This window comes from Pagrus major, chromosome 1 (genome assembly GCF_040436345.1).
Source record: "Pagrus major chromosome 1, Pma_NU_1.0".
NCBI classification, from domain to species: domain Eukaryota; kingdom Metazoa; phylum Chordata; class Actinopteri; order Spariformes; family Sparidae; genus Pagrus; species Pagrus major.
Window position 1 is genome coordinate 10,233,439 of NC_133215.1, and position 24,433 is coordinate 10,257,871.

The 24,433-nt window shown below is 42.3% G+C and overlaps 1 protein-coding gene across 1 annotated transcript; it reads right to left on the minus strand.

Moving 5' to 3' along the window:
• Nucleotides 1-966: 966 nt before the first annotated feature.
• trim2a (tripartite motif containing 2a) lies at nt 967-21,294 on the minus strand. Its single transcript, XM_073464364.1, has 12 exons — nt 21,141-21,294; nt 10,640-10,818; nt 8,583-8,820; nt 8,320-8,471; nt 7,992-8,172; nt 5,334-6,057; nt 4,580-4,683; nt 4,270-4,437; nt 3,916-4,084; nt 3,442-3,512; nt 3,092-3,232; nt 967-2,962 (listed from the first exon to the last, which is right to left on the minus strand). Exons 2-12 carry the CDS (start codon nt 10,771-10,773, stop codon nt 2,810-2,812), a joined length of 2,235 nt encoding a protein of 744 aa, XP_073320465.1. The 5' UTR covers nt 10,774-10,818; nt 21,141-21,294; the 3' UTR covers nt 967-2,809.
• Between the last annotated feature and the right edge of the window lie 3,139 nt (nt 21,295-24,433).

Sequence of the window (24,433 nt, forward strand, 5' to 3'; positions counted from 1 at the left end):
GATGACACCGTGTGCTGCTGCCTTCACTGTCCCTCGTAAACTCCAGTTAGTCCAGTCCAGTGCTTTCAGAGTATGGGGCTGTAATAATTACCTAAACACACTGTTAATGATTATTGGTGAATTTTGACACTAGGTTTAAATTTTTACTACAAATGAATATCAGCCCCAGATATCAGTTTTTAGTCTCCCTGATTTCTAATAATCGGTATCAGCCCTGATAAAGGTATATCGGTCGACCCCTAGTTTTGAGTCGCTCACGAGTAACTTGTTTGATATAGTCCTGATTATTTCCGACTGCAAGCGAACGCAACATTACCTTAAAGGGGAGGAGCGATGTTGTTTAACTTCACATGTGGTTGTCTGGCGCCCTCTGCCGGCTGATCAATACACTGCTCAATAATATCATAACACAGTCTTTTCAGCAGCTGTGGAGTTAATAACAAGTGCATCTTATTACAACACAGTATCCCTTATAGAAAAGAAGTTTATTCAAGTGTATTAAAGAAAAGCATCATCAAGTATTCTTGCCTTATACAGGTTTCCAACCCTAAACACTATATTCATATTGTGTTTGTTGGTTTTTGTTATTTAAAAATGGGTTACGAGTATACAACCAGTTCCCAGAAGTTCACTTGTAGTATTATTCACAATATAGGCCCAGTTGCAGTACAAAATAAAACTTAGATGCAAACTAGTTGCGTATCAAAGTTTACTAATTTTAAAGTTGAAGTATGCTCAGAAATATAATTTTATAAACTAAAAAGTGGACCAAATTAGTCCCAAGAAGTACTGAAGTAGTACAATTGCAAGTATACTACTAGAACATTGATATTAGTGTACTTACTACACAAATTAGTCTTGGGAAATATACTTGATCCGTGCCAAAGTGTACTTGATAAAATGAACTTGAATCACACTTATTTTTTGTAAGGCATGTCCAACACAGAATCAAAAACAAACGCAGTATTCTTTCCTATGGGCACTTTAATTCCATTTGGCATTACAAATATAAACAAGACAATGGAAAACAAATAATTTAACAGGATCGTGTAGAAAATGGATGACCAAATTCAGGATAACAAGTAATGAAAACTGTGTGCTTGAAGACAAACAGATGTTGACTAAGGCTTTTCTAAAAGGAGCACAGTGCATTTTAACAACTCGACTGTTGAACTACACATTGCATCTTTTCTGGTAGGATAGACGGATCGGTTGACTAAAATACAACTTGTTAGTAGTCCTACAGATCTTTTTGAACGACATAAGGGCACATAGAAAGGAGCGAAGGTGATCACAGTTGTGCAGCTCTGCGTCTGATGTTGTCAAGATTGATGAACAAACCCTTTACGTGAGGACTGATGCACCCTGCTGACTTTATTTTCAGCATTTTTATCTAATTACTCCAATTCTGCAACGAAATCTAAGATGTTTGTACACAATCACAGCAGATTGAAAGTCGAAATGTCAAGAGGCTTCTTACCAAACACACATGCCTGCACACACACACGCACGCACACACAGTAGATAAGTCAACATATCAAGTGGCTTCTGTTTTGTACCTTTATTGATCACAACACACTCACACTTGTCACGCACACACAAACACACCAGGTGTTTTTGTACGACCAATTAAGCAGAGATTACCGATAATTACCAATTATTATTATTTTAATAAACACGTGTGTGTTAATTTGAAGTGAAGACATATAACACTGACTTATCATTTTCACATACAGGTAGAAGTATTATTGAAGTAGTGCTTCCATTTAAACCTTATTTTAATGATGTGGTTAAAGGTGCAATATGTAAGAATCGGCCACATGTCTAGTTCATATTCAAAACAAATGGGGGCAGCATATCAGCACAGTAACCGCTAACTGCTGCCAACTGTAGCTGTCGTTAGCTAGTTAGCTCGGTGAGCCGTGCAGGTAGCAGTACGGGCTGGGAGCTCGGAGCACCGGGGGAGCGTTGGTGTTCACATCGCTAACACATCGAGCTGGGGCTAGCCGCTTAGCATGCTAACTGCAGTAGATAAAAACAACTCGATACACGGATGTTACAACGTCAAAACTTCTAATCCGCCACATTCTGTTGATGATTTTAGTGAGTAAATTAGTAAAATTCTTACATATCGCACCTTTAAGTATCGGCCTGAAACTGATTTCTAGAGTGCACACTAGCTTTTCTGGTGTTTCTTAGTAAAAACAGCATGCACAGATATGCTTAATCATGCTCTAAAATACCCTGCTTCCTACAGTAGGTGGAAGATTTGTCTTTATAGTGAACAGGCAAAATGTGAGGACTCTTACGAGCATTGAACAGGAAGCTGCAGTTACTGGACCTATGAACAGAAGTCCCTTTTTTATTCAGGTGACTCAAGTACTTGTTTGCTTAACACAGTGTCCAACCAGTATTTTTCAGGAAAAGTGCAGTGGAATTATTTTCCAGTCTTCCCGCCATGTCACAACAAATCAAAGGTCTAACGTATGTACAATATTTCAGTTTTGTTTCTCGAATCTGCGTCGTTATGATGGAATGTGAACAAGCTTCTAAGTGACTCCCCAAAGAAACCAATCAGCAGCAGGCGTCTCGCACTTCATTCAAACCACAAAAAACTCTCTCTGTTGTCTCTGCAGCGTCAGAGGTGACGCCGCAGACATTCACGTGTAGCACAGTCAAACAGATGGCACGGTTCAAAGATGAATGAGTGAGCGGATGAGTGCGAATCTGCCGGTCGCTCGGTACGAGTGAGTGCATGTGAGAGTTTTTATGTTCACTGTACAGTTTGTGCGCTGAGGAAGAAGAGCTGCTACTGCAGGTAGCGGTAGATTTTGAAGCAGTGGTTGCCAGAATCTGCAACCACGACATGTCCGTCAGAGGTGAGAGCGAGTCCCTGCGGGCCGTACAGCGGGTCTGCTGAGGTGTTGATGTAGGAGAGGAAGGAGCCGCTGCCATCAAACACCTGGGGAAAAAACACAAGAAGCTCCATCGTCCATTTGCAGTTTATATAACGAAATCCAAAATCTAAAGTAAATGCAGAGAGGTGTAAAATTCTACTCCTGGGTGTTAAGGCAAGATTTGTTGAACTGACCTGTATCCTGCTGTTGCCCCAGTCCGCCACTATGATGTTTCCATTGACGTCCACTGCCACTCCTGTGGGGGCGTTGAACTGGCCGTTGCCTTCGCCGTTCGAACCAAACTTAAGCAAAAACTCCCCTTCTGTGTTGAACACCTACATGTTTGTTATGGCATGGAGACAATAATGTAAAATTACTTACAAAACAAACACAATAACAGTCAGCTACAAAAAAACCACAACAAAATACGCAAAGTAAAACACCAACTGAAGAATGGAGGTGTTAATTAAATGTTCATTATCAAACACTTTTAGGACTAAAATCTGGACCTGTAATAAATTCCCTGCAGTGATATCGTGCTCACCTTCACTGAGTGGTTGTGGAAATCCGTCACAATGATTTCATTGTTGTTGTTGACAGCAGCAAAGTGAGGGCCTTAATAAAAACGACAACAACAACAAGGTCTGAGTTATGAGATGTTAGTCGCACTCAGACAGGAGAAGTTCTGTTTAGACAACAAGTTCACGGCAGGTGTTTCTGGAGGACATGCAAGTTTTAATGACAAAGTAAAAAAATGGAAATTGTGCTAAAATATTTGTACTATAAATAAATGGTACTACATGCTGTAAATAATCTATGCAATGATCATTTAATTCATGAAAAATACATAGATTTTTGTCAAATCATGGCTGGATTCGTCTTATCTCTTATTTTGAAAAACCTCCAAAGGATAATGGGATCTTTATGGTTCCTGGTTTTGGTCTTCATTCCACATGCAGGTGTGAGCCGGCTGGAGAGAGACTGTAGGGGGCAGTGCACATATTACCATTGAGTGTACCTGCAAACTGCCTGTCGCCGTTGCCACGGTTACCGAACTTGGTGACCAGCTTCCCGTTGAGCTGAAAGATGAAGACGCAGCAGGACTTGTTGTCGACGACGATGACGTGGCCATTCCTGTCCACGGACACGCCTTTAGGGCCCATCAGCTTCCCCGAGCCGATCTTGTTCTGGAGAAGAACGAGAAGGAAAGTTGTTGTTTTTTACAGTTTAATGGGGAAATGTTCCATATTCTGCCTTCAGTACCAACACTTATAGCAGCAGCTTACAAGGTAATGTACCTGCCGTCATTCTTCTCAGTGAACGACATCATAGTTGTGTTCCTTTGTCCCCCAGACAGCCTACGTTGACTCACCTTGAACTTGCCTTCACTTGAGAAGATGCTGACCCATTTGTTGTCATAGTCTGCGATGATGATGTCACCGTTGGGGTGGACGGCCACGCCCGTCGGCCGCTGCAGTTGACCCGGAGTCCTGCCCCGGACACCGAAGCGGCTTTTGAACTGACCGTCATTTGAGAAAATCTGCAGCGCAAAACACATAAAAATACATTCTGCAGTGTTGGAAAAAGAGACGAGAAAGTGCAGAGGCAGCGTTGTTCAAGGTAACTGAACAGTGATGAGTTATAGTGCTCCACTATCTCAACGCACCCCTGTGATTTGTTACCTGGACACACTGATTGTTGCTGTCTGCTATCAGCACTTTGCCCAAAGAGGAGGCAGCAACTCCCTGCAGATTAGTGAACTCCCCTTTGTTTCTTCCTTTTGTGCCTGGAAAACATAGAAATATAACCACATACTGTACATGTTAATGTTAAAGGTGGGTATTGTTTAAAATAGATTTATGCTGGTGCAAGTGCAACGATTGCTATTGATACCAAAATAATACTTTTGTTTTATGTAGTTTACTTTAAGAAGCCATCTATCTTTGACTAACTAACTAAAAAGGGTCTGCAGTTGGCAAAATGTAGATTTAAATCTGATCAATGAATAGTCAAAGGTGCACTATGTAGTTTTGGAGAAGAAATTCAAACTCAGAGAGGTAGTATTTACAATATTAATAAGGTAATGATACAAACTCAGAAATATTTATTTGATATATTTCCATAACTGAATAAAAGAGGCATCCTCAGAGGGAAATAAGGTCCCCAGAACGCTGTATAAAGCCAGAGAGGGGTCTACTTTGAAGGGTCCTGCACCAAAAAAAAAAAAAAAAGTATGGCAGTATGACTATAACAGTATGATGGTGAGTGGTTCTTTGTCGTGAAAAACAAACGATGAAGATTTTTGTCTCGCTTTCCTGAAACTACGTCATGCAACTTTAAACATTATGAATGTGATTCAACATTCGAGGTGTTACAGCAGCATTTCTGTCGGCACCAATAAAGTATTGCGATCTGACACCGCGTCTGCTTTCTTACCGATTCTGAAGATGAGGTCGTCCTCGATGGGGTTCTCTTTCCTCCTCCCTGTGCTGTACATACTGGCCGGCCTCTTGATGGCCTTCTGCTTGATGTGACCGCTGCCTGGAGACTTCAGCCTCTTCTTCATCCCGTCTGAAGTTGGCGACACATCTATAGACTTGGTGGCCTTCATCTTAAAGGGGCTTCCTTTAATATGTTGGTCATACAAACGCAGCGACAGATTAAAAGTCCCCTCTTTAGGAGCTGTGAACAGGTACTCATAAGTGCCGTTCTTGTTGTCCAGTATCTCTCCTTCACCTTTGCTGCCATCAGGTGAGGAGATATCAGCCGTGATGACTGCGTTACCCATCTTGCACAGCTCTCTGTCTTTGTCCTTAGTGGTTATGGTGATGGAAGTGGGCACACCCACCACACAGTGCCGCAGCCCCTCACCAGTCGCCACAGTCTCAGAGGCCACGGCGTTAGTCGTCACAATGGTGCCCAGGTTGTGGATGGACTTCTTGAGTCCGTCAGTCTCCACGATGAAGTCCAGCTGGTTGTTCTCTCCGGGCTGCAGAGGAAGCTCCTGGCTGGCGAGCTCGACGAGACGCTCGCTCATCTGCTTCTTCACCAGCAGCACCTCGGCCTCGGTGCCGTGGCTCAGCGCCTGCTCCGTGAAGTTACAGCTGCTGTTGATGCCCTCCTGGCCCTGCAGCAGGGTATCCAGCTGGGCCTGGAGCACCTATACAAAGACACACCAGGGGGCAGCAGGGTTAGTTTGTGGTTGGCTTGGGAACCAAAGGTCTGCTGTGAGCAGGTCTACCAAAGAATGATTTTCCACATTACGATAGAGGCATGAGGATGTAAAATTATACACTATCTTATAGAAAATTGTATTTAAGATACGAACACCATCCCACAGATTCATCTTGATCTCTTGTGGCTCCCAAACCCAAAGAGAGAGACTGTTGTTCAGCATTAGAGCCCACACATAAACCCAACCAGCTCCACTGTTGTGTGGCAGCAGGGCAAGGGAAGATCAATGACAGATCAATACTGGTGTAAAAATACAGCATCAACCATGACATGGCACCATTAGTGATATGAGCTCTTAGCTCATTAAGTGCATGTTGTGAGCCAACAGAGGTCCTCACACACAGCTGCCAGTGTGCTGCAGTGACAGTCCATGAAAACAGATGAACGTCTGTCCGTTAAGGTGTCGTCATCCAGTGGTGACATGCAGAGATCTGTCTGTGAAGCTGCTGTTACAGTTACTGACTTGTACTTTCTCCCTCAGGGTAAAACATTAGCGAAGAGATATCACCATGACACCTCCCAAGTTGATAACTAGCATTAAGATCAGATGTTTTTGTATTACGAGTTTTATATTTACATGTGCAAATGAGATATTATCTAGTTAAATATGCTCTTTTCGTATACATTTCCCAAACAGCCAGGTTTATAATATATATTATTATTTATGTATATATATATTATAAGAAACTCATAAGGCTTATATTAACATTCTTAAAAGTCTAAGGCTATAATAGCCGTTGTTTAAGAGCTTTATTACCAATTAACTATTGCTTATTACAAGGTCCTTAATATAAAAGCACATGTGCCGCCCTTTAGCATGTAAATGTGACAAACATTGTTGTCATACAGAAATATTCATGTAGATTTTTGCATCCGACAAACCAGTTTGATAAAAACAAGTTCTTATTCTGGTCAAACATCTAAAATGCCCTTTTCCATGTGACTCTAATTTGATTACATATAACTTAATGTGTGATGAACAACAGGAAGTCAAGATACATCATGCATTAAATCATCATTAGTTGTGCATTACTTAAGCAAGTGCTTAAAAATAAGCTAACGCAAGTCACATTTAGATCATGAAATCTCTCAGCGTGCTTTACTTCAAGTGTTATAAGCGAGTCTTTGTTGTTACTGTAGCTTAGCGGGACATCACTACTACGACTCTGATGCAAGCACCAAAACAGACTCACCCCCATCTGCCCATCACACTCCTCTTCTTCTCCAACAAGAGAGGCCATTGAGCCATTTATCTCAGACTGCAGTCAAATGTTTCATCCAAACCAAACAGCTTTTACTTTCTCTTCCTCTTTTAATTCACGCTCTGAAGCTCTGAAAGCTAAGACGCTGTCGACGCCAGAGTAAGAGACTGAAGCGTTTGCTGCTTGAAGAGCAAAGCTGTTCCCTCACTGTGCGTGACACACCCAAATCAGCCTGTGTGTGCATGCAGCACACTGGCTCCATCTAGCTACAAGAACCATGCCACATATTGGACGTTTTTTACTGCACACCAGCCACTGAATTGTAAATCATTAACCACTCATGTGATGGAGCACCCTGAGGGGGCGGCAGCCGGCTGAGCAATTGTTTTTGTGGATTGGGGTGGTGCACCAGCTCCCCTGGCCCCCCTCTTTCTGCCTGTTAATCGCCTATCACACCAGCTGAGCCCCTGACACTTAGATCAGCAAAAAGCCTGATGAGGTAGCATGTAATAGGTTAAAAGCTCTCCAAAAATAGATTGTGATGAGGTCAGTGTGTGTTCATTTTACAGAGATTTTACACTAGGACCAAAGTCTGAACCAAAAATCTAGGTATATCTCTGTGTCAAGTAATCAGAGTACTTTGTTTCAGTTACTTCACCTTCTGCTTGAGGCCGTAGTTGACCTCCAGCTCCATGAGTAAAACGCTCTTGCGGACGTTCAGAGTCTTCTGCAGCTCATCGAACGTTGTATGGATGTCGTCCTCAATGGAGCTCTTCTGATTGGTCAGCTGCTGCAGGATCTCTGACAGCGTCTGAAGGGCCGAGTCGATCTCCGGCAACCTGAGGAACAGAAGAGGGTTCACACATGTTCAGTCATGTGACAGAGCGAGCCCATGAAGGAGGATTGTGTTTCTGTCACTGAGGTCATCATGGCTGTTACTTGGGGTTAACATGCACAAAGTGTGATGAATGCTGCTGCTGTTGTACCTCTTCTTGACAGCGTCTAGCTGGTCCTGTAACGAGGCCTTGTGTTGTTCCACGACGTCTTTGAGAGGCACAGTCGGGTGTTCGCCGTGTTCGCCGCTCGTACACTCCTGACACATGGCCGTCTCACAGGGCGGACAGTAAAACTCCATGACCTAAGCAACAGGAAACGGTAGAGGCTTGATTATAGGGTCGAGGCTTTTAGTACAAAACGGTTTGGCCACATTTGCAGCTTGGCTATGACAGCGTTGGTGTACGGCTCTTACGTTGCCTCCATGGTTGGGGCAGGAGAGCAGCTGGCCTGTAGCCACCGTGGTGATGTTGTTGAGAGCGGCGGCCTCCTGGCTGCAGCTGTCCGGCGCCCGCTGCAGCACGTCCATCAGGTTGGTGATGAAGAAGTTGTTCTGCAATGCCGCCACACCCTTCTCCGGCAGGATCGAGGTCTGGCGGCACACGGGGCACGACAGTGTGAGGCTGTGGGCCGGGATGTAATTCTGCAGGCACCTGGAGGAGGAGAGCGGCGGGGGATATACTGAGTCTGAGTGGGAGCATCCTGCAAAAAGGTGGATCAAAGAGAGTCTGGAGGGAGGCGTAGGCATAGGAAAGATGAAGGACTTCACTATACTGTATACAGAGATTGATAATATACAATAGATATGAAGTTATTAGTGTGAATACATCAAGATTTTCTTAACAGAGAAGTCTCTTCAGATCTAGTCTTATTTTTTCTTGACATGGATGCATATAAATAAAAAAGCATTCAACGAAACTATAAAGTAGCAGTTCACAATCAGTTATCTGACATTTAAACTGGATGAACACAGGTGAAAATCTTGCTTTTAACGCCATCCAGTGGTCGAAATATTCATCACAGCCCGAGGGTGATCTATAGCAGCAGTATAAACTACAGTAGCTCTGTTATAATCCCATAAATCCTTGTTCTCTGATGCTCATAATATTCATTTTGTTGAAACTATGTCAGAAAATGATTGAACTCTGGTCACCTTTGCAAAATGTCTCCTCTCAGAGTCTTTAACACAAGTTGTGGCGACAAGATAAAAAGTCGTTCTTCTGGGACTTCACATAACTCCCAGCAGAGGTTTAACAACTCCAACCTGAGCGGGTTTCATCAGCAATATCACTGAAACACACCTGTGAGGGTAAGTGGTGCCTTTAATCTAAAACAATGGATCATATTTCATAAGTTGAGCATGTGTATGCAATAACTATACAATATTTCCCTGTGAAGAGTATAAAGTAGCACAAATTGGGAAGTAATCCATAAATGCCTAGATAACCAGACTCCTCTCAGGTTTCCTGGCTCAGTATCAGGGTGTGGCTTTGGGGGATTGTCAGGTTATTTAAGCTATAAATGCTGTGTTACGTGGCATCAGGATCATGCTTGTCTTTATATAATAAGCACAAAATAAAAAAATCAGCTTTACAGATCTATTACATTGCTCTTGTATTGGATTTCACTGTACAGAAACTCAGTGGAGAGCAACATTACATCATGACGAGTGTGGTCACTCCTCCGACTTCACTCAGCATCATGTCGGCCAGAAACACATTAGAGTGAAAGAGGCTTTTAACATCAGTGAGTCAGTGAAATAATAACTTTTCACAAGAGAGGATTTAAAACTAAATTACACTTTAAACATCCATTTAGGCATTTTAACGTCAAGTATTATTATTATGATTTTGCTATCACGATTAAATGGTAGTATTACAGCATAATAGGTAGTTGTAGACACTTTCATTCCCTTCCTGAGTTTGAATTACTTTTGCCAAAACTTCTGACTGCACCTTTAACATGTCTGTAACTTTACAACAAATGTGATCTGATCAAGTAAAATGTGAAGTATTTAACTAGTTTCCTCCTGCAGCTACGAGCCCCCTTTTCCTCCACCACACACGTAGTGGAGAAATGAATATATTAAGAAAGAATACAACTACATTGTCTTAATGACTCCCCGGAAGCAACCAGAGCAAACAGAGACAGGCACAGTCGGTCCACAGTTTGTCTTTTGTGTCAGAAACAAAGGCTGGTTGTCAGAGAGGATGGCACCAACACATCAGGGTCAACTGCCGAGAAGCAGCATCACTTCATGCGAAACAATACTCCAATTTGCACAAACAATACAGTATTTATTGAATAATCTAGAATGTTATTACGGCATCTACCACTTACTGTCATGCAGCATCTTTCTCACAGAAAACCTACAAATTACACATTCATCTGCACTTCGACACTTATAAACATAAATCTGTACACAATTTACAGGATTACAACACATTAAAACAACGTGCTGACTCCACTCACCTCTCACAGAAGGTGTGCAGGCAGGGCAGTACTTTGGGGTTTTCGTAGCGGTCCAGACATATGCTGCAGATCAAGAACTGCTTGTCAATCTGGCGGACCACGGGACTGGGAATAGTGGAGCCTTCACTGGCCATCCTAAAACTCTGACATAGGAGTCCCTCTTCCTCTTACCCTGCACCCTGCGGAGAGAAACAGAGGGAGGACGAGACGAGTGAGGACGGGGCATAAAAGGCACAAACGTACGATCAAACGCGCAGCGATGACCCGCGGAGGTGAGTGGAAATCTGTGGGTCGTAAAGATCAAAGTTTAAAGCAAAGTGTCTTCTTCCTTCCATCCTCTCGCTGAGGGAGGAAATGCTAAACGCACAAACAGACACACCAATCAGCTCCTGTGGCTTCAGGCTTGAACTCAAACACAGAAGGAGAAAGAAGAAACAGACTGAAAACATCCCCTCGATCAGCAGGTCACCAAAATTGAACTGCTCTTTGTCTTTTTTTGTCTTTTTGGTCTGTGGAATAGAGTAAATGAAGCTAACGGCATGTGAACAGATAACATCTGAGAGGTTGTGAAGTGGATGAAAGGTTGCAGCTGTAAAAGTATGAACAAAACCAGATTGAAAGTTTCGACCTTTGGAGACAACAGCTGACAAAACGATCTTGTCTCAAGGATTTTTTATTTAGTTGCTATTCTGGAGCTTTTGATTTGATTTTGCCTGATTGTCATTTTTCTCTACAGTAGATGTTGAAACTTCCAGTCCTCATCCATGTTCTCATCTTCACTTCACGATTGAGACTAAAACTATGGTTTAACCTGAGACGGAGCTCTTTTCACTGAAAATGCGGTAATACAGTTGTCCCCAACATTTTCAGTTCATGACTCCCAAAGCGACGTCCACTTGTGACCTCTTTGTCACTATGGAAGTATTAAAGGTCCAGTGTAGGATTTAGTGCCATCTATCCCTGAGGCCGCAGATCGCAACCAACTGAACACCCCACGTCTCACCCTCCACTACTGTGGCCTCCAGAAATGCAAAAGGTCGTCTCTAGAGCCAGTGTTTAGTTTGTCCCTTCTGGACTACTGTACAAACATGGCGGAGCAACATGGTGGACTCCATGGAAGACGTCCTGCTCCCTCTCTAGATATAAAAGGCTTGTTTTAAGTAACAAAAACACACTGATTCTTGGTTTCAGGGGATTATTGAATGAATCTTAATATGAATGTTTCATTTCTTTTTTTTCCACTAATAGATCCCTCAAATCCGACACACTGAACCTTTAACAGAGTTGGATGCAGTGCCGCTATTCCTGCAACCCAAAAGATCGAGTTTCCATGTCCAGGTGTTGCAAGCGATTTAACCAAACCAAAGATGACTCATTTAATTGCACATCTGTCACAAATTTGCACATATTTGCCCTGAGGACAACACACAGGTTCATCAAGACACCACAGAGAGATGTTACCTTCTCATGCTGTTTAATTTGAATACTTATTAGTCGGGATTCACTGCAGTTTCTTTGGAAATGTCATTTATAAAATTCAGAGTTTCAGTTGTCACATGCATTCATTCATGACACGCCACTACAGCAATGAAAAACTTTCAAAAACAAAGTATCTCATTGAGGTTTAAACAGATTTTAAATCCAAGAAAAAGAAAGTGCTGGTGTTGGATCAGTACTTGATGTGAGCAGATATCCTGAGTTGAGTTACCATAAGTCTGCCTCGTCGTTAGAGGCCTAAAGAGGTAAAAAAATCTACTACATGATTAGAGAAAAGTCTGAAAATACCTCTCGGGGGCTGTCGAGCCTCATGTTGGGAACCACAGAAGCAGCAGAGAGTCTGAGCGGAGCTTGATTCTGAGCTGCTGGCTGCGTGTTTGTCATAAAAGGCACTTTGAGTGATAAATATTTGATTATGAAGTGAAAGCAGGGAACTCTGTGTTCAGCACTCATCAGAGGCAGACAAAACACTGCACCTACAAAGACAGACACTTTACTTTCATAACACTATGCACCATATTTATACTGATTCATCACAACTCCAACTTATTCTCCAGTTTTTATCCCAAACATCCTCCTCCCACACCCTTTCTTTGAACGTCTCTGTAACGCTATCTGGCAGCTAACTTAGACACGGAAAGTGTGTCAGTGCTTTTATTGTCTCTTCACATTCAAGACGGGCACAGAAACAGGCCACCTCTGCTGCTGAGACGAACCCTGAGGGACTGTACTTCTTTCCACGGTGCACGCTCTCTTTCTCCTCTTCTCTCGCCTATTTTCTCCTAATCTCTTCCTCTCTTATTCTTCTCTGAAAGCAGATCCTCTGACTACAATGTGGTGATTTGGTAAAGCCTGAAAATGGAGGAGCAGTGGACAGAATTACTGTCATGATGAGGCTGTCATGCTGTCAGAGGGGTTATTACACATTTCTAATATGTTACATGGCTGGTGAGTGATGTGTTTGCTGTCAGCGGTTAAAGTGAGCGGCTCACTTCAGCCGCACAAAGCTTTTGGCTTTGCAATTCAAACAGAGAAAGTAAGTTAACTGTAGCAGCAGAATAATGACTTCAACAAGCTTTTCACAATCTAGTCTGAGGTTTGACGAGCCCGGGAGCTTTAGAGGCCATTCATGAATATCTATCCATACATAAAGGGAAAGAATTCATCAGCATCTATGAGATTTGAAACACTAAATGCCAGCACAGATGCACAGGCACAAAAAAGCTGCAAGTTAATGACTTACCAGCTCCACAGACGGGATTAAGAAGATGAACAGGGCATCAAATATGGCACCGATTATAAAACTAAAATGCCCAAATCCTGCAGACGGCCACAACGGGACAACAGAAGCAGCCCTGTGCTGACAGTGCACAAGGTCGCAGCAGCCACACAAACGCTCCACACTCTTACATAATCAGATCCGCACCAGCTAAGCGGAATAATTCCTGCTGGATTGAGGCGTCATCTAAAAAGGGGAAACGTTAGACTCAATCACAAGAATTTTACCTTTTAGTGAACCCAAGAGGAAATAGTCAAAACATGAGCTCAGAACAACAGCGTTCGACTCGTGACGTTATTGACAGGAAGACTTACAGTGCTGCATCTAGAGGCCGATCAACAGGCGTCATCCACTCCGGAACACAGACCAAAACACTGGCTCCATGTGAGTCAAACAGGCAGAGTTCATGCACCGAACATCCCTCCAAACCTGCCTTCAAGACATGTCAGCTCCCACACGAGATGATGCTCCCCTCCAGGTAGCAGCGACGAGCCAAACAGGAGGCGACAGTGCATGTGTGTGTGTGAGAGAGAGAGCGAGGCAGCTCCTCCAGTGTGTTTATGGGTGTGCGCACACACGTGAGCCAAGTTGAGGAGGGGCGGTTTAGCCAGATTGTGTTTCAGTTTTTACATCATCTCTTCCCCTCCCTCCCTCCCTCGCCACTTCCTCTCCTCCCATCACTTGTGCTCTTGGCTCAGTCCGTCTCATCCATTCATCTCCTTCCTACCCTCCTCTCCCTCTCCCTCTCCCTCTCTCTCTCTCTCTCTCTCTCTCTGCGTGAAGTAAATGCTGGCTCACTGCAGTGCAGCGAGCGTGTGCAGCATCAGGAGTGTGTGAGCGGCGACTGGCTGACAGCTTGTGATCTAACAAATAAGAAGGAAGGGACAGCAGTTAAGTTTCCCCTCCACGGCCAATAGAGTCACAGGCAAAGGGATCTTTCTGAGTGTGTGTGTGTGTGTGTGTGTGTGTGTGTGTTAGTATGTGTGCATGTATGGGTGGGTGGGTGGGTGTGTGCATGCTGCTGACTCACTGTACATGCAGAGACAGAGCAAGAGAGGTAAGAGACGGAAGTCAGGGGCGAGATATGAAAAGAAAACCCTGATTATGACGTATAAGGGAATGAAAGGATGACAAATAGTACAGCTCTTATGTGCATCGTCACATTCCTGCACACACACGCAAAAAAAACTGCTCACAATGTCACTGTGATGTATGACGTAGCACAAGTAAGTCCGTTCTTAACAATATAGTGTGTAGTCAGGAGAAACACATTTGGGGTTTTTTTTGGGAGAAAAGATGCAAAGATGAAGGTCACTGAAGTCACGTGATTTCAGAGGCAGTGATCTCAAACACTGCACTGCATCGCTGTGCATGTGATAAGATGAACTTTCTGCATTTACAAGAATATATAGGTACTGTATGTACTATACTGTATGCACATAGGTGGTGGAGGTGCCCCAGAGAGCAAGAAGAGATGTGCTCATTTGATTGTTTTCAGCCGTCTCCACTGGTTGGAGAAACAGTCTTAGCAGGTCAGGATAAGGAATGGGAACATTATCATCCTGCATAGCTAGCCACTTAGCTACATTCTTGAATAAGTGACAAACTCTTAAAGTGGCTCTATGTGGCAATTTGCAGCAATTTATATGTATTAATCACCTTTTTATTGGTCATATGTGAGCGGATTGTAACGTGACGTGAAAAATCTGACCTTCCTCGTCTCTCTCGGTTGCATACACAAGCCTGTGGATGATTTGTTTAAGTTGTTTAATGCTGCTGGACTGTGGATTTGTTTGTGAAGGACTCTGGTCAGATTTTCTGTGACAGTCCAAAGGATGTGACTTTGTGCCTCGCCTCAGTGCCTCTCTCCTCCGCTAACAGAGAGCAACAGTAACTAACGTTTGTTTAGAAATATAGTCAGATTGAAAGAATAGTTTTATTAATTTATCCTTCATTTCATTTATTTACCTTTTCTTTCTTTCTTTCTTTCTTTCTTTCTTTCTTTCTTTCTTTCTTTCTCTCTCTTTTTCTTTTTATCATGTGCGTATACTGTACATATATTTTGTTGTTGGTGTGGTTTCTGCATGTTGATTGCAATGCTGGCAGTGATTTTGTTCGAGTTATGTCCTATCATTGTTCTCTGTCTTTAAAAAAAGTCTTGAATAACATAATTACATTTGAACTCAGTTCAAGATAAAGATCACTCTGCTCCAAAATAAGATTGGACTACTTGAGGTAAGACAATAACAAAAACATTACGAGGGGGATTTCCACTGCTCCTCAGTATTTCTCTCATCAGTTACAGGGTGACACCAAAAACTAATTATCTTTTCATCGACTGTTGTTCTTCATCGACCAGCGAATAGCAAAATAACATACAGGAAGTTCTTTCTCAGCTTTTCTACCTTTCCATTTCATTAACATGAGCTGATCCTCACAGAGCTCTCTCACACATTTCATTATGGTTGGCAGCATCAAGGCTGTTCCAGTGATCTCATCTCAGCCTCTGCCAAAGCCAGCGAGCTGTGAGTCAGCCGGAGGAGTGGGTCACAGAACAAGAGGAGCTGAAGCGACTCTGGAGGAGAGATGTAAACATGACGGCTGAAGAGTCAGCTGTGGGTGTGTGTGGCCTTAACAGGCGGAAGAATGACAAAGTGAATCAGTTTGCAAAGCGGTGACTTGGAACTGTAATACCCTAAAAGGACGAGACTGAAAGTACAGAGAGATGGATTTACATGTGGTTGGCCTTTTCATGGCATTTATCAACAATCTGAAAGATATAGAATAGTATGAGTCTTGTGCTTTGGAGGTACCCTTATAAACAATCTGATCACAGCATCAGTGGTTTTAGAGTCAGCCTTCAATTTGGATATGCAAACGTGCAGCCGCCAGCTTCTGCGACAAACAACAACACTTGTTCATCACTTTGTCTCTGATTTGTTAAAGGCACATTCTGCAACCTGGATGTAAACTAAAGGGTTAACTCTGCCACGAGAAATCAAAACATGGGATCGGATAATGCTAACAGTAGCAGGGCTAAATTAAAAGTTATTTCTAATGCTGTCATACGTTTTAATTTCATCAGTAGTGATTGTAAACACAGCAGAGAGCTGCCTTTATTTTTGGTTATGATTTCAGTTAGGAGAGAAATTATATACCTACATTAGGCTACAGTTATTGTGCATCCCTGTGGCATCAACATAATCACAACAATTAGCTCCCAACTGGATAAGTTCACATGGATGCCCCCTTAAAGGGTAACTCCACCAATAGACACATGAAAGTATGTTTACAGGTTGTTTTTTTTCCAGTTGGGTGCTAATTTTGTTGATTATTTTGATGATTATTTTTTCATTATTATTTTGACATTAATGCACAATAATTATAGCCTAACAGAGGCATTCGCAAAGCTATATAGCATATATTTATATACATAAAAAACTGCCAAAATTCAGCATTTTGTTTCCTAATTGAAATCATAACCAAAAATAAAGACTGCTCTCCCTGACGCGAGCATGAGAGCCACTGCAGAGTCACATCATTCAGCACTGTGTACGTCTCCAGTTTCTCAGCATTGTCAGGAACAACTACGGTGGATTACATCGACTCTTTACAAGTGCATGCCTACATTGGCATCCAAACAGGTCCTCAGACCACTGATGCTTTGATTAGAGCAAATAGTGAAACTCTTTAGTTTATTCTCCCGGGGGTAAACCAGAACACGCTACACTAGTTCTGGTTTTTAAAAATGGCAGTAATAAGTTTTTTTAGTTGGTCCTTGGTTATGATAACCCCGCTCCCAGCCCGACGTAATTATTCTTTGTTCTAGACCAGCAAAGTGTTGGTGTCACTCTGGAACCAGCTCCAAACCAGCAAACTGACATCAGCTTTCCTGGAGCCAGCATGGCCGAAAAAGTAATCAACTTCAAGCCTGTTTTAAGCGAGCCAGCAGGACCCTTACAGCTTATTGTAAAAAAGGAACATAAAATAGAGACACTAATAGCTCAGGGGCACTAACACATGAACACACACATTCACACACGCCACTTAACCTGTTTCTGTTGCTTCACTGTTCTCACCCCTGATGCATGAACACACTTCAAAGACTACCGCGACGCAAAAACAGCCTTTCCAACTGACTTAGTAGCTGTAATAGAAAAAAACAACATCTGCGGCTCTCTGAACCCGTCCACCTCCAAAGAAAACTGCTTTAACCATGTCAAACTTTAACTGTTGCATGTGGAGAATCTAGGGCAAGCTGTAATTTTAAACCAGCTCATTTTCCACTCGCCGGTATGAAGAGGAAACCGTTTTTAAACAGTTCTTTCGGTGTGTTTTAGGTTTTGGTTTACATGGTTGAAACAGTGGCTTGTGTGTTACTCTGGGTCTCCCTCTGCTGTCCATCCCACAGCTCTTTCCAGAGCACTGACCTCAGCTCTTTCTCACCATCCTCCTGTTTCTACACACACAAACGCCATGTCAGGCTGCACAATGATGACACTGCCCAGTCACAGCGACCGCTTTCCAAATGAAAACAACACGCTGAAGACAAACAGGTGGACGTGTAGGTGCTTCTGTTTAGCAGCACTGATTGAGACCAGCATGTTTGTCTCACTTCACCTGCATGTTATCGGACGTTTTATGATGTTTGATGATGTAAGATTGATTCGTTTGCCAGGTCAGAAGTCCAAGAATCACATGTAGGTTCACTGTTGTGCTTCCATATTGGTGTCACAAGACAGTTTATGGTTTCTCATGACAAATTGTATTACTGTGTGATGATACTTTGGAAGTTGTTTGCTGTTTTCCCCAAATGCTTTCACTCTTGATGCAACGCTAGGCTAATTCCAGCCTTGCTCATCAGGCTCTGTGATTATCTCATTTCATCTTACATGCTTCAGAGACAAAGGCCGTACTCTGAATGAATAAAGAAATTCCATGTCAATGCGTCACTTGGCTGTTTATCTGCCACCCATCAAGTCTGGGGACAAAAGATAAGACTAAGATTGCAGGGCAGCAGTCACCAGATCTCACATGTTCATTACGCCTAAAATCACCATAATCAGCAGAGGACCACATGAGCTGAACACTGCAATGACTAAAATGACTGTAAAACACACTATATCATCATTATAAGCGATGTTTATGTGAGTTGACTGTTGCAATTTGTTTGTTTTCAGCATTTATTGTGTTTTAAATCCTCTCAGCACCTAAAGCCAGATGGTCCGTCTATAAGGCTTATGTCCATGGTAACCCTTGTAATCGCTCCATCTCATCAAAATACTTAAATTCTGAGACTAACACAGTCAAGATGCTGCAATTATTTTAGCAGCAGCTCCAGGAAGTTGCAGCAAAAATAATCAAAACCACAACTTAACAGAGTGCTCTGGTATACACTGTGCTGCCCAGCTGTCAGTTTCAGTGGAATCAGGGGCTTCAAATGCCGTCAATGCTGCGAAGAGAGTGACATAAGCCCCACCCTTGAATTATAACAGCACTCTCATGCTAATCTACAGCATCCACTGGGGACAGGATGATGAGAGATTACAGCAGCAGAGCACGCCTTCAGCCCGAACATCCCCTCGTCCAGTCGACTCCACATCAAACCCTCCTCTTTGAAAAGTCTCGACGACCAGCAGCATCTTTGAAAAACGCAGCTCAAAGCGGTTCCCGACCGGTCTTTGAGGTTTATCGGGTCAAATGTAGACATTTCAGAGAAAAGGGCTGTACCAGGGCCGTGTTAATGCGTCACCAGGCTATATATCTGTCCGACCGTGCATTCTGGTGACACAAGATAAGAAAGTGCTTTGTCTGTGTCTGTTAGTGCATGTCTGCTAACTACTGACCTCAAATTAAGGCCTACAGATGTGCTAACGTTGGGCTATTGGAAAGTGTCCATGTTGCACATCTGTCAACCAGAATGAAGCTAAAATACTGTGACTCATTGTCCAGACAAAATGCAACAATGGAAAATATATCACTCAACAAACTAGCAGATAAAAGTAACAATATGTAGCCTGCACAATCCCTCTAGAGTGCGTACAGATTGTATCGTGATATCTGGGGGATAGTTAGTAAATCTATACCACACATTTGTCAGATATAAGGCTACAGACTATCAGCTTAGCTTAGCACAAAAACTGGAAACGGGGGAACAGCTAGCCTCCTCAGTCTGAAGGTAACACAATCTGCCCACCACCACCTCTAAGAATATAACACATTATATCTTGTTTGTTTAGACAAAATCATAAAAACAACTATTTTCCCTCCTACAGTGGGTTATGTGTGGGACCACTGGCTTGTAGCAGTTGCTAGGCAACCAAGCTGACACTCCAGGAAATCACTGCTCCCTGCCAAGAAATAGTCCGACACATCGCCCACTGTAAAATGGCTAATTGTTGTTTTACACTCTGATTTGTCTTATTACTGAGCTTTAGATGTGAGGTGGGATTAATGGTTGTTGGACAGAGCAAGGCTAGCTGTTTCCCTCTGTTTCCAGTCTTCGTGCTAAGCTAAGCTAAGCTAAGCTAACAAGATGCTGGCTGTAGCTTTAGTTCAAACTTGTCATCTTACTCACCCGAAACAAAATACCCAGAATCCACAAACTCTATTAACTTGAATCTGTTTTCTTTTCTGAGCTATTAACTGTAGCATTGCAGTTGTTTAGCCTAGCAGTAACTCAGTAACTGAAGAGTACATTAGTAACCAGTGCCTAGAAAGTTTAACGGTGTATTATCCCTCTGAATCATCACATATGACCCACTAGAATGGTGTGGCAGTGTCTGTATCCTGCCCTCTGTCTGTATTTTATTATTTTATCATTATGTTTTACTGTATTTGGGAGGTTTCTGGGTGTCAATGATCCTGGAGAAAGATAGTTAATTGTTGAGTCTCATTTCCAGGTTGTCAAATAAGTCTACTAACGCTTTGGGTCGACTCAAATCTTAAAAATCAACTATCTTTTAATTTTGAATGGTGTGTTTACCAACAGCAGCTGACACATCCTGCATGGTACTGTGTGCCTTTAATGATGCTGCTAGATTTCATATTTCATCACATCAGCAGCTGATACACGGCCTGCTTTTGTACTGTTGTTCATGTCATCCTGCAGCTTCCCTGCAATAATAAACAACAGACTTACAAATACTTATGAGTCTACGTAATGAATCATAGAAGTGCTTTTTAACCAAAAGGCTCTGAAGTTAGAGTGCATCATACGTAGTACAGATTGTAAACCACATGGAAACAAACTTTTGGGTTATAAACTTGACTTTTTCTCAGTGCACCTGCTTGGTTTCGAGACAGCTGAGGCCAGTGAACGATGACAACAGGAAAAGGAAATGAGAGTCAAGAAAATATGTAAGCAGGCAGAACATAAACAGTCCACCTGCACATTTAAAGCACATCGTGCTGAGAGTAAACAATATGTACAGTATTTCACTATGTGGAAACCTGAGAGCCTGTGAATTGTAGCTGGAACCTGTCTTTCTAGTATTAGCTCACAAGACTTCAGGGTAATAACCTGTAGTTATAGAGGAATCTCCTGACAATAATCTTTTCCTGTTACAGAAGCCAAAATCACAAGCAAACATTAAAAAGGATTCCCCGAAAACAACACTGGTACAGTTTCCTCCTTCCTTATATAGATATTCCCTTAAATTTCCATCCATTACTAACTCTTTCCAGTCCTCCTCTCCATCTTCAAATCCCAAACATCCCACTTACTTCAACTCCATGGCTGCTCCCCTCTCCTCTCTCTTCTCTGAGGGTGAAAACAAGCGCTGCTCTCTGTCACCTAATCCGCCTCATCTCTCGTACACTGTAGTTTGTGCAGTGGGCAGAGAGAGGAGCGCATGTGAGAGGCCTGAGCTGTTACAATAATCCAAACAGACTGACGGGTTGAGCAGAGACGGAGGGCGGGGGGGGGAGGGAGGGAGGCCCGCTGCTGGTGTAGAGGGAAAGAACGGACCAATGGGAGGGCTTAGTGAGGCTGTGGGAGGCCGGGCTTGGAGCTTGTGCTGCTCTTTAACCCCCGGTGAGGGCAAGAGTCCCAGAGGCATGACTAGAGAAACAGATAAGGAGTGACGGAGTCTGACAGAAAGCGATGAGAAAGGAAAACTATTCGTTTCAACAGGAGCCCAATTATTTCATTATTTTCACCACTGACCCTGGTACAACATGGTACTCAGTGTTTTGTATGACATGCTTTATGTTGTTTTGTCTCTACTGTAAAATAAAGATAGATAACCCTGATTCAATGTGCACACTTTGATCTCCATTTCCAAGAAAGGCCCCAAGTGCACACATGCTCTACTTTTTCTCATTAGCAAGCTGCAATGACATCATTCTTTAAGGACATATGCCCAATTTTTCGGCTGCAGCCTGTTAAAGAAACATTATTTCCCCCAGAGTTTCAAGACTGGTTGGCCAAACTCACAGTAACTGGAACAAGATGGTCCACAAATGGCCACGGAGAGTCACCATAACCATAACAATCCTCTGATTAATCATCACATCGCTGTCGTATACTGAACATGATCGTTCAAAGGGTGAAACTGCAGCTAAACAAGCATGTTACTATCTGTCTAGCAGCCTCGGGGGGACTCGGTGCACTGAAGCAGAGCTGGTAAACAAGACAGAGATGATGCAACAGAATCAAAGACTACATGTCAGCAGAGACAGGAGGACGAGAACTGCTTTACCCACAAACCCATGAGATAAACAAACACATACAAAAGTTGATTTGTATAAAGAAATGCAAATAAAAAGTCTGAGAAACTCTTGATTTTCAAGATTTGCACCACTGTTGACACAATACTTAGAGTTTGGGTGCAGAAACAATACTTTAACACCATCCTGCACCACCAAGAGGTTCGCATTTAGGTTTTTAATGACATATTTTGATGTGAAATGAAATTTGATACATTTTCAGGATGAATTTTAAGAACTTTGGTGAATTTCCATCCTGCTCCATCATCAGATCAACATTTTATTTAATCCAATACTTTGGTTTATCACCAAATACCTGCAAAACTGACATTCCCACCTGCTTCAGCTGTACTTTAGTGCTAATAAACACGCACGCTAACATGCTAAGCTATGATGGTAAACATGGTAAATGTTATACCTGCTTAGTATCAGCATGTTAGCATTGTCATTATGAGCATGTTAGCTCAAAACACAGCTGTGCCTACAGTTTATATGTGATATCACTGTGTTGTTTATACAACATCATAATTACTGTTATTCCAGGTCCGTCATTCAACTGCTAACACATTTTTAGACAAGTTTAGACGACAAAACTAATGGGTTTGTGCATGGTTTGGGTCAAATAGACCTTATCACTATGTCAACCACAGTTTGGAAAAGCTTTCTCACCGAGCCACGAGCACGGCTGCAGACTCCTAGTTTTGTTTTCAGTCTTAAAGTAGCCCTGCAAGAATTTTGTCTAAATATAACTAGTCTAAAACTGGCAAAATGATAAGAATCAAAAGTTCATTGTTGACTGTGGAAAAGGCAGTTGAGTAAACAATCTCAGCACACGGTCCATTTAATAGATCTTCCAGTGCTTTTAATCGGATTACAGTGTGATTTTGTGCACTTCTTTCGATAAAAAGCTCCAGAACAGCTTCAAAATGGAAAGGTGAAGAAAGTCTGACCTGACATTTCATGCCAGCTTTCGATTCTCTGCTACAGACAATATTTTGGTCAGTACCAAATAAGTATTGATAAGTCTGATAGCCGGGCCTTTTAGCATCTTGTAACTGTATTTTTGTAGACATAAGTTCAGCTATCTCAAAACATGATATCAATAAGAGCATAATGTTCAGACACCAAGAGGGCAGCCTTCCCCTCATTGTTCGCAGTTTTTATATTTCCATCTTGGCAGAGACACATCGGTGGTTCCACAACAACAAAATCACTCATGCTGTCTTTTCAGGCCGTACACACACACACACACACACACACACACACACACACACACACACACGCACTTTCCTACAGACAGGAACACACAAACGTCACATAACACAGACATGTATGTCCCTTGAGAGTTGAAAGCTTTAATCTTATTGGCAGGCCACAAACAACGTTTGTAGTAATTATCCAAATGCATCTGTTTCCCGCTGTACATCCACTCCCACTTAACTGGATTACTTACAGCAGAGAAAATGGCTCAGAACAGACACAGAAATACTTTGATTAAATTCCCTTTCAACCTAAATGTATATGATGTGTCATTTGTGTTACCAAGTAAAGGGATACCAGCTGATCCAGAATTTGTATCCACCACCATGCAACCATTTTATATTATCTATTTCCCTTTATTTTTATTTTATCTATTATGATAACGATTAGCATTATCTTATTATACAAATTTCCTTCATATTTATTCATATACTTAAATTTTTTAATATGATGCTTATGTTAGGGTGCTTTCTATGTCTTCTTTGACATAGACATTTGACATGACAAAATACAATACATGATAAAATTATAAAAAAACAGAATGGCTCTGAGTAGAGCGCATACCTCCGCCAAGCCGTCCCGTTTAATTCAATCAAGCCTAATCAAATATCAAACTCGATAGACCTGTATCACTCTGAATTGTACTCACTCATAGATACCAGCCACCTAAATACGACTGATTGTTTCCGTCAAGATTTATGTATTATTCTCTGAGAAATTAACAGAAACGTCAAATAATGCCCTATCTCGCAATGTTAAAGAAAGTGAGAAAAAATTCCTGGATCTGCACCAAAAGTTTATGGGGTCTATTCTGGGCCGAGACCCATCCTCCATCCAAGTTTCGTGGAAATCCATTCAGTAGTTTTTGTGTAATCCTGCTGACAAACCAACAAACTAACAAACAGACACGGGTGAAAACATAACCTCCTTAAAGAGTATAAAAAACTCCACTCAGCTCCCTGAGAGAATGTAAATAGGTATAATCTGGTGGTCAAAAAAACAGAAACACATGTAACAAATCCAGGAGACTAACAGAAAATCAACTAACT

What these genes read in the sequence shown, in the direction of transcription:
- trim2a (XM_073464364.1), bottom strand. Translation starts at nt 10,773, where the DNA reads ATGGCCAGTGAAGGCTCCACTATTCCCAGTCCCGTGGTCCGCCAGATT. An exon ending in GCCCCAACCATGGAGGCAAC is followed by an intron (nt 8,472 to 8,582) that starts GTAAGAGCCGTA and finishes CCTGTTGCTTAG; the next exon opens with GTCATGGAGTTTTACTGTCC. An exon ending in GGGGCAACAGCAGGATACAG is followed by an intron (nt 2,963 to 3,091) that starts GTCAGTTCAACA and finishes TTTTTTCCCCAG; the next exon opens with GTGTTTGATGGCAGCGGCTC.